Genomic DNA, 10,813 nt, shown 5'->3' on the forward strand with positions numbered 1-10,813 from the left:
CTTTTTTTTTTTTTTTTTTACATAATACAAAATATTTGGATTTCCTCAGTGTAGGTAAAGAAAACCCTGACAGTATGAGGCCTGCACTTTTATTTTGATGAACTTAATAAATGAACCCCCTGTTTTTTTTTTTTTTAAAGTAAACGTGGTTAACCATGGATGAGAAATGGGCAATGTTATTTGTCCCACATTACTTTCTTTGTCTTTTGTGCAACAAGTAACTAATTAATAATTTGGGTCTGATCGAGACTTGCAGATAGTGTCTTGTGGGTACACAGCACCCCCTGGATGGCAATAGGCTCCCCAGGGAGTGAATTATTTTATTGACGCAAATCCTGTTGGGTGATTAGGAGCTGTGAGTCAGCTCTGGCCTGGGCCACTATGGCTTACTGGATTACTTTACTTTCTGAAACATTTGGCCTACATACCAAGCTATACAAGATATTCCAAAAAATAAATAATTAATTATTAATTCACTAATTCAAACATGCTCAGCCATTACTGAGTACATTTCTGTAAAGAAAACAAGTTGGGAAGTGGCATAACCTGTGGAAATTATATTTTCTTAACAAAACACATTACCTTATTAGCTAGTTTTGTGTCTTGTAAGTTAGTCTGAATGTGATTTGGGTCATAGGGTCCAATGGGAGGCTGCCACTGAGAGATCAGACAAATTAAATAGAATTGTGATATACAGTATAATGTGATCAATAACCTTGTTTCCCTTGTGGTTCTTTTGTGATTCGCAAAGGAAACCACATGTCTCAGTGGACATCAGTAAATCATCGCAAACAGCAGAGAAAGAAAATCTTAAAGCATTCGCAAGTTAAACGACAAGGAAACTGCAAGTCCTTTTTGTTTCTTTTTCTCTACGGGTTTTTGCCTTCCTGAGTTGTGTGGCCTGGAAACGTGTGGGTATGCTAGGCTGACTTTGAGTAACAAAAGAATGGGAGAAAACATGCGGACAAACATTGTTTTAAAAGAACAAAACCTTGTTTTGTATGTTTTTCCTTGAGCGAGAATAAAGCTTTTAGAGCAACAGGGTTCTTTGTGAAACTTCCTATCTGAGTATGGAATGTGTTTCTACAGTAGGATTGTGTGTGTGTGTGTGTGTGTGTGTGTGTGTGTGTGTGTGTGTGTGTGTACGTCTGTATACACAATGTACTACAACTGGCCTATTTTTCCGTCTCCCTCTGAAATCCACACGGCTAAGCCTCAGTGGACACAGCTTTTTCCCTGGCTTTCATCCCATTGTCTTCAAGGAAAAGGGACTTGTTGCACATCCTCAACAAGCTGGGTGGCTCCACAGTGTGCGGATAGAACGGGAGCAATAAGAAGGTTGGGGGATGGAGGAGGCTCGTGACAGTGTATTACTCACTGGTGGAGTGAATCTGTGAATCAGCGTGGTTGGCCCGTAGTGCAGGATGGGCAGCCTGGGTGAGGGCAGGGCAGCAGATCCAAACTAAAACAAACACTACAGCAAAAACAAGTACAGTTCCAATCATTTTCTCTTTCGTCTTCTACTCCTCAGTCACTTCCTCTTTTGCTCATCTCACATCTCTCCCCTCGTCAGATGAACTGGGCATGCATCATTCCTCTCCTCAAATCCAGTTTTTGTTAGGCACATATTACCCAAAACATCTTCTACAGTGTTGTGTCGAAGTGATGTGCTGGCTACCATATCAAGAGTTTAGTTAGGAAAGAAACAAAACATTTTAGACAACTTTCAGATTCCTGGTTTTAAGAGGAGGTCAAAGTTCATAATATCACTCTGGTTCCTCCTCTTTTCCCCCTGAAGTCTCTGATTGTGGAAGCATTTCTTCTTCCTCTAAAGCCGGCACCTCTTCCCTTTCATCAAGGCATTCAGTCGACTCTTCCTCTTTGCTTGCTTGTTCCTCCTCTTCCTCATGAATGGCTGTGATTGGATCAGTGGGGCTGCTGATGCAGTCCTCTTTCCGAGCTTCCTCCTGGGCTTCCGCAGCGATGACTCTTTTCCACATGTCATGGTTTTCCAGAATATGCTGTGTTATCTGGCAAAATACTTTCCTCCTGCTCACCCTTTTGGTTTCTTGTCGCTCTGTCAGATACAAGTCAACAGTTAGACACAATCCTGGGAAGGTTGGCAATGACCTTGCTTTCTTGCCAAGAGTTAGATAAAAGATGATGAACTGATACACTATAATGTCTGTACATTAAAATATGAAGCTACAGCCAGGAGATGGTTATTATAGCTTAGCATCAAGAGTGTAAACAAGGTGAAACAGCAAATTTGACTCTGTCCAAAGTTTAAAAAATCCACCAGCAGCACCTCTGAAGCCCTTAAATCTCATTAATCTAAAGGCCATTTTATAGTTTATAGCGTAACATCGATGGCGTAGCCCCACAAACCCCCGCAGACCCCTAGACCCGTAGCCTGATGCGCACCTCTTGAAAAATGTAACTACACGTCGCAGCGACGCACGTCTCTCGGCCGTGGCTTGGTAAGCGTTGCATTTCCCCCGGCTCATTTCCTGGTTCTCCTTCTCCATAAACAACGTGAAATCAAGGAGAGGGTTAACTTTTCCTGCTCCAGATTTCCCACCGTGGTCAGAAAGAACAGGGGAGACACTTTGTTTCTCTCACTATGACTCTAGAGTCGGTACTCGCTCCGAAGCTAATCGCCATCACTCTCTCACTTCTCCCTCGCTCTATCACCCACTCCCCACACACACACACGCCGGCTCGACGCACACACCAGCGCACAAGTATAAACATCAGGCCACTTACATAGGCTACGGCGAGAGTTCTGCATGGAGCCTCCGCACAACTGTAAAACGGCCTTAATGCCAAACTAGGCTAGCCGTTTCCTGTTTCCAGTCATTACGCTATGCTAAGCTTAGCTAAGCGTCTCCTGGTTTCTGCTTCATATTATCACAGACAGATATGAGTTGTGTAAATCTTTTCATCGATACCTCAGGAAAAAAGCAAATTAATGTATTTCTATTTAAAAAATGACAAAGACAGACTGTAACTGTGAGATATTTTCTGCAACATTAATTATTAAGAGGTTGACATACGGGAGGTGCCAGAACCTGTTGATGCATCCTCATCCATCGTATCCTCCTCTTCCGCTTCTGTATCTTGTCCCTCCTTCGCCTCCTCTGGCTCTGTCTCTCCCTCAGCCAGGTCAACCCAGCGTCCCGGCATAAGAGCAGCAGAGTTGTAGGAGGAGCACAGAGGTCCCACAATGTGAGTGATGAACGACTCCTGGAGTTTAGCCAGCTGTGGAGCGGAGCGGTCCATGAACGGGCTGATGGGAAGGCCCAGGCTTGCTTCTTCATCACCCTAGAAGGGAACAGACAAGGCAAAGAAAACAGAGAAAACATTAGTTTTACCCACTGCAGACCTGATACGTGCATTGAAAAATAGTCCTTCCTGTTTACTTTGTTACTGGACTGCATATTCAAAGTACCATTTACAAAATAAAACATATGGCATAATTACCTTCAAAAAGCATAAATCATATGCAACTGAATTAATTAAAAAAAAGATTATTGACAGGCTTTTTTGTGAATATTTCATGTGTGTGTTCTGGCTTTGTTGTTGCACCATGGCCATTTTGTGGTTTTTCCCTTTTTTTGGTAAATGAATGTTTCTTTCTGCTTTTTTTGTGTGTATTTCTGATTGCAGTTATTGTTTAATTTGTAACTTTATAAAAGCACTACATTAATATAAATGACTGTAAATTATAAACCAAATATACTGATATTTAACATTTTGATCCTTTCTCAGGCTTTCACATCTAGGTAAACCCTACACCACTCAAGCTGTTTATAAATTCAGATATTCTGTACAGCTAAACAGATCCACTGGCAAGCACAGAAAGTCCCAGACACACTACCTCTCGGTAAGTAGGTCAAGAAGACTACAAATAGAAAAACATCTATTCAAACAATGGTTCATCTGTAGGTATCGACCATATAAATAAGACTGTCACAAGGTCCCACAAGGTACCAAGCAGGGCTTAATTTGTAAATCAGAGGAACACAGAGCGCACAGAGAGGCTGCTGTTTCTGCAGGTCGCAGAGAGAAAAATAGTCACGGAACGCATCAAATCCACAGTGCCTGGCACACAGACAACACCTAGGTGCTGCTGTGCTGAAACTAAACACGGATGACATAATAAACAACGGTAAGTGCAGAGCACAAAAAAATTAAAATATTGTTTCATCTTCTGACATGACAATGGAGCCTAGTACACTTTACACTATATTCCCACAACCATGTGAATTATAATTGACCATACTCAGCTGTGGGGCTTAAAGTAATTATCCAAAATATTACATGCACATATCATGCCCACACCGATGGGACTTTTCAAGTTTTCACTAGCTCATTTTCCCATTTCACAACATTAACCGCAAAGAAATGAAACAACTTTGATTGTCTTTTTTGGACATTTAACCAGTTTGTTCCTTGTTGCTGAGGGTATCCTAATTTAAATCTCAGTAACGGTAGCTCACATGCACAAAACTCAATTTTAATCAGATTTAAAATGCATCAAAATAGGCAAACAAGCTATTTCACATCAATGGTTCTGCTGTAAATGCAGGCCGGATAAAGACGAGCCAAAGTGAAGCCATGCTGTTCCTTCCTCGTCCTTGCGGTATTCGTCATTCATTCCTTTTCCATTTTCCTGTTTTGTGCCCACAAAGACAGACTATCAATCTGGCAGTGGAATCTTATTTTTGGATTTATTCTGCTGATTGCATTCTTGGTGGCCCTGTTCATCTTCACACAAGAAGATATATCTACAGTAACCTTCAAAACACACCAGTTCACTGCATGTTCCAGCAAAATGCATTGTTCCCCATAGAAAATAAATAAAAAATGGATAAGTATGAATTGATTTTCTCAACAGTATTTGTCCCGACAGAGGAATCTTTTCATTTAGGGATATGTTCCATTATTTTCACATTTCTTGATAATAAACATGGCCATGGTGTGGCTGTGGTTTATGCTGCCATATCTGATGTGATATAGCTTATGTTGTACTTTTATATACTGTGACAGTCATGTGTTGAGCTTTTGTGTTTGTTTTCTAATGACAGGGCTTTTAAGGCAATTCAGCAGGAGGACAGAGGGGCAAGGGCTCCCATTGCTATGGCAACCTGAAACCTACTGTATATGCACTGCATTAGTGGTTCATGTGATAGGTGTGTGTGTGTATATGTATAGTAAGAGGGGAGAGGAAAGGGAATTGTTTATCATAACCACAAATGGCCAATGGTTGAATATTAAAGTGCTGCCTTGCAGAACATAATGTAAATTAATATGAGGGATTGTGTTTGTGTGTGTGTGTGTGTGTGTGTGTGCGTGTGTGTGTGTGTGTGTGTGTGTGTGTGTGTGTGTCAGTTCCATCCCTGCGATCTTCCTCTGTGCGACTGTGAATGAACGCTGTTGATGACTCATATAGGTCATCCGTCTCCCCCCTGCCCCGCCCCCCTTCCCTTCCCTTCTCCCAATGCTCCCGCTCAAAGGGCATACATATTTCTCAAAGCTGTTTTGAGAATCTAACACAAGGTTTGAGAGGAGAATGCTAAACAGACACAGATCAGAGGGGGGAGGTTTTCCTCAGTAATCAGCACAGCTGTGATTAGGTTTTTAGCTGCTACACAATGTTTAAATATCCTTGGTACACAAGTTCCCTTCATTAAAAAAAAGACTAAATAAATAAAATAAATGCTGATAGTGAATACCAGTGGGAAATCTTTCCACCTTTGCTTTCATTGATGCACCGCCTCAAAAAGCTTCAATTAGGGCTCAAAAGTCTCAAATTAGTGCTATTCTACTAACAACATGTCGTTGCTAGGCAGGGTTATCTCTCCGGCTAATCAGAAATTATCTTCATCGACTTGCTCAGCACTAGCTGAACTGACCAATCAGAGGCATTTTAGTTAAGAGCAGGATTTGTTGCCAGGCGTCCATCTACAGTAGTCTCTAACAAATTCATGAGCTAGTAGGCAAGATTTTTTTTTTTACATTTCCATATCTGTTCAGAGGGAACATCCAGTTGTTGAAGGGTGCTTGAGCAGGAAAAAATATCACTATCACCTGCAGAGGTGCTGTTATGCAGTTGAACATTACAATTGCATCTTTATGCTTATTAGCATTTTAATACATTTTTTAGAATATCATGACAGTTTGTGGGTTGTTTGGTCACTGTCAATCAAATCTGATCAAACCACACACACACAGTCCTGATGAGGCAGATTAGTTGAGTTCATGACTGTTAAGTCTTTTAAAATAATACCTAAAGATGTTTTTTTTTAAACAACTTTTAAGTGTTTAGTGGCTTTAGACTATGTAACTTTTTGAAAGATGATATGACACATTTTTCTCTTACAAATGAAAAGTTAAATTCATAGAAAATAAAACATGTCCTTTTTAATTCAGTACACTTAGGGTTTTTGCAGCTACAGCATTACTTGTTCTGGTATGACCAATAGCTTATGGTGGCTATTAATGTTAGCTAATATTAGCAAACTTAAGAAATATATTGTTATTTAACTGTCAAGTGGATGTAATGTACGTAATGTAATGTAATATACAGTAATACAACATTATTTTGTATGCTTGTGTGTACATTTCTGTATATTTCTGTATTTCTGTCTGTATATTTCTATTTTCTGTTCAGTTTTTTTACACTTTAATATTTTTTGTCAGCAACAGTTTTTGCACATTTTTCTTATAATATTATTCAGCACTTACTGTACTTGGTTTCCATTTATCTATGTTGAGATGCTAATGTTAATAAATGCTAATCATTTTGAAAGTGAGATTTTGAAGGAGATTTATGAGCATAACGTTACTTGTTCGTAGAACTCGTTGACGATCCCTTCTGTCCACTGCAGGTGCAGCTCTTTACACTTCAGTGGTCCATTGACATCAGCCAGCTTGATGCACATCTGGCACACCAGCAATCGGTCGTTTTCATTGGTCCAATCAATACCGGACACCCCTTCATCACCCACCTGGGGAAATGTGCATAGGAAGGTTTGTGTGAAAAAGAACACAGTTATAGATTATACATTTTTCCCCACTGATTGGTTGTCAGCTTCTGTTTAGGACAATCTGGGAGAGGGAGGAAAAGACCATTTTTATTACAGGAATTGAAGAGATTATTTAAGCTGGGGCTGAGAAAAGATAACCAATGACAACAATAATTGCAGCTGGATGATGGATGGTACCTTTTTTGTTTTACAGTTCATTTCACAGATTTTTACCTTAGCATTAAACTCTGCAAGGAAGTCAAAGTGCTTTTTGAGGTCGGTGGCTAGGATTGCTTCGATGACGAGGAAGCGGAAGCGTTTGAACTCCACATGTTCAAGGTTAGCCAGGAAGTTATACTCAGGTCGAGACATGAAGAGGTTCCACGCTGAAGCTGCATGGTGATTTTCCAAGACTGAGCGGTCATTGTACAGAAGAGCCTACAGTGGAAGACCAACAGGAGAAAGTAAATTTGTAAGATCCTGGTTGAGCTTATTGGTCTTTGGGTTGTTGGTTTTCACTTACACTGTGGTAATTTCAAATTGTTTTGAGCTGTGGAGAATTATAAATAGTGTTTTTTGTTGCATATTCCCCCTAGGTTGTTGTATTGTTTTTTTGGTGTTCCAATTAGCACACATTGTATATGCTGCACGCAGCCGCACTTAGGCCTTTACCTGTGGTGCACTGGTAGCTACTAGAAAGGCGTTGGTTCTTCCAGGATGGTCATAGTCATGCATGGCAGCAGCTACATACAGCGCCATGAGCTCCAGGCCGGGAATAAGGCCAGCCAGGGAGCCATAGCTATCCTCCATCACAGAGTTCATCTTGGACATCAGGAAGCCTGTTGCGCCAGGCGTGATGCCATTCTCTGAGTCTACAGGCGAAAAGAAAACACAGCTCACGTCCCAGTCACTGATAGTGAAAAATTTCATTTTTGTCTCAAATCGTAGGCATCTCTCCTTGATCCGCTAGCTGCCTGCCCCCTGAATACACAGTGAAAAAGCCCGGACTCGGGAGACAACAAAGGGGTCGTAAACGTCAAACAAACAATAGAGGCACAGGCTGTGCACCAAAATACAACAAACCCCGTTCCAGCCAATCACCCGAGTCCGGGCTTTTTCACAGTGTATTCAGGGGGCAGGCAGCTAGCGGATCAAGGAGAGATGCCTACGATTTGAGACAAAAATGAAATCGCGCTGAAACCATGCAGGAACTCATAGTGCACCTTTAAACGTCCTTACCGGTGTGTATCCCATTCTCAGTCAGCAGGGTGGGCAGGCCTGGTACAGGTTGAGTGGTGAGGTACCAAACAGCATGTAGCACGTCAGTGGCATGGATCCGGTTGTGATCTGGGGAGAGTAAAATACAATGCTAATTCACACCAGTAGAGGGGAGTAAGATGTGATGAAATCCCAGCTGGAGCAGTTTTAAACATTCTGAAGCGTAACACCATTAAACTGAAGAAAAACAACAATCACTAAAGCCTCGTTCAGACAAGAAATTTGTACATTGCTGAATAATGGTCTTCTGCCTTTTAACATAGGTCTATTTTATAGGAAAGTTCCATGTTGTCATATATTCAACACAACATGGAGAAGAGACAATGCTCCTATTTTGACATCTGGCACAGGACTAGGCAATGTATTCAGTTACAGTAAATGTACAAGACAAGAGGCTGTTCACTTGTTATCTCATCTGTCTGCGGGAGAGCAGTCCAGACATTAGAGTAGTGTGTCCCCCTGACATTGTGCTAAAACTGGTGACAAAAACTACAGTATGAAACTTTAGACATATATATTTTAAAATGTACAGATCATGTATCAAAAACACTACTACTAAGTGTTCTTACTTCTGTCACATACTGTCATTCAAATTCCTTTAAGAAACGTAAGGATTTTAGATGCTGCAAAATCATTTTAAGAGATTCAGATGTTTCCTGACATCTTCAGTTTCCATATGAATTGACATAAACACTGTAGTTAATTAGATATGATTATCTTCTGATATCAATCACCAAGAGGAAACTTGATAGCCCTGCCAACTGTGAACAATAAGAGCATGCCATAAATTACTGAAGCAGAAAGTAGGCCTGTCAGTAGTGTTTTATTACTAGGACGATGTGATACATCCCTCTTGTGGCAGATAAAGGTAATGATGGATATCAATAATTCACTTGAACAATTTAATAAACATGGAGATCTTCTACTTACAAGGGATGACCCTGTATCCGTTCTCCAAAGCATGGAAGTAGTTCATGAACTCTTGCACAGGAATTCTGAAGGTCTCAAATAGACCCGTGTCCTCAAAGAGCTTATAGGAAACCTGGGATATAACACAAGAGAATCATACTGCGAATCTTTGGAGAGGTTCAGATGCATAGTTGGGTAAAGTCACTTGTCATACACTCACACTGCATGTATCACAGATTTTTGCTTTCATATTCTAGTGTTGTTGTTGTTGTTGTTGTTGTTGTAGTTGTAAGCCTAAAATGCTAATTCTTCCAACTGCCTGCACTGATAGCTAACATCACTCCCACATTAAGCTGCTGATTACATACATGTGAACATTTCCGTCAATACGAGTTCCTTTTAATTGAATCAGTATTGATGTGTTTTCATTAAATAAATGTCAGATGAGTTTTCAACATTTCTTCACTAATAAGTGTTTACCTGACTGAGGATGCAGCCTGTCTTGCCATGGGTCTTCTCCACCAGACTGAAAATGGGAAAGTTCCAGTTGTTGAGTTGACTCATCAAAGGCTCCAGTGCTGGCATCACCAGAGGCTCCACCGCCAAGATTGGCTTGTCCTGTCAGGTAAAAGTAGGGGAACAGAGGAGAGGTCAGAAAGATACAGATAAGTACTTGCAAATACAGTAAAATAACTTTTCAGTCACCACAGTTTTGATCGACAGGCAAATTTCGCAGTTCTCCCTATATATACAATAAAATAAATTACGTTGTTTATAGAGCAGTATATCTAACTAAAATGTCTGTCTCTGTCTCTCTATCTTTCGATTTTCTCTACAACCATTCATCTGACTTCACATTTGGCGGGTGTATTGCCGAGGACCCAAGAAAGTGCAGTGTCGAGTACAAGCAGCATCTACTGGACATATTTATTAATAGTGTGTTACACATTGTGTAGTGTATTGGGAGAGGGCCCCTATTAACTGTTACACCACCAAAGGGCATGCTGGGTACAGCTCACTCTGCATTGCTCACTACAGTAGCCTGGTCCCAAATAGCTAGCTGTTAGCAAATGATGAGAATACTTTAGCATTGCTAGGTGCATTGCTCAGGAACCAAGGAAGTGCAGTGTCGAGTGTGAAGTTTTTTGGATGAGCGGTTCTCAAGAAAGCGACAAACAGCGATACCGATTCCAATTAGGAACAGGAAGGTTTTGAATGGGCACTGCACATAGTCTAACTCATGACAGCAAATAATGGTAAAATCATTGTAAAAAATTAAACCTCATTGAAAGAAATTATCCATCTTTATTCTTCTCATCTTCTTATTGTCTTTGGAGTGAATTGAAGAACCTTAAAGCACATAAAAGATGACCTTTTGTTCCGCCAATACCAAATTAAGCCTCTCTGATAGCCTACCTCTGGTGATGGCAGGAGTGGGTGAAGAACAATGCCCTGTGCCAGATACTCCCTGCAACCTTCCCTTGCTTCAGGCAGCTTCTTGCCTCCCTCTCCCTCTTCTTCATTCTGTGCAAAGTCGCTGCTGTCACTGTGGTTGGTCTCATAGGTGCTGTCGTAGGTGCTGTCATAGTCTGAAG

General features: G+C 40.9%; 1 protein-coding gene across 3 annotated transcripts in view; it reads right to left on the bottom strand.

The window, feature by feature from the left end:
- Window positions 1-10,813, bottom strand: part of LOC120551002 (cGMP-inhibited 3',5'-cyclic phosphodiesterase A-like) — a 54,297-nt gene continuing 43,484 nt past the window's right edge. For all 3 annotated transcript variants that reach the window (XM_039788098.1, XM_039788089.1, XM_039788107.1), the window contains 9 exons: window positions 10,635-10,813; window positions 9,699-9,836; window positions 9,240-9,351; window positions 8,271-8,378; window positions 7,704-7,903; window positions 7,266-7,469; window positions 6,852-7,013; window positions 3,057-3,324; window positions 1-2,077 (listed from right to left, as the gene is read on the bottom strand). The exon at window positions 10,635-10,813 is cut by the window's right edge and continues 18 nt beyond it. In XM_039788098.1, coding sequence (XP_039644032.1) covers window positions 1,767-2,077; window positions 3,057-3,324; window positions 6,852-7,013; window positions 7,266-7,469; window positions 7,704-7,903; window positions 8,271-8,378; window positions 9,240-9,351; window positions 9,699-9,836; window positions 10,635-10,813 — 1,682 coding nt within the window. In that variant the 3' untranslated portion in view covers window positions 1-1,766. The remainder of the gene's footprint in view (window positions 2,078-3,056; window positions 3,325-6,851; window positions 7,014-7,265; window positions 7,470-7,703; window positions 7,904-8,270; window positions 8,379-9,239; window positions 9,352-9,698; window positions 9,837-10,634) is intronic.

The sequence above is a fragment of the Perca fluviatilis genome, chromosome 2 (genome assembly GCF_010015445.1).
Source record: "Perca fluviatilis chromosome 2, GENO_Pfluv_1.0, whole genome shotgun sequence".
Classification (NCBI taxonomy): domain Eukaryota; kingdom Metazoa; phylum Chordata; class Actinopteri; order Perciformes; family Percidae; genus Perca; species Perca fluviatilis.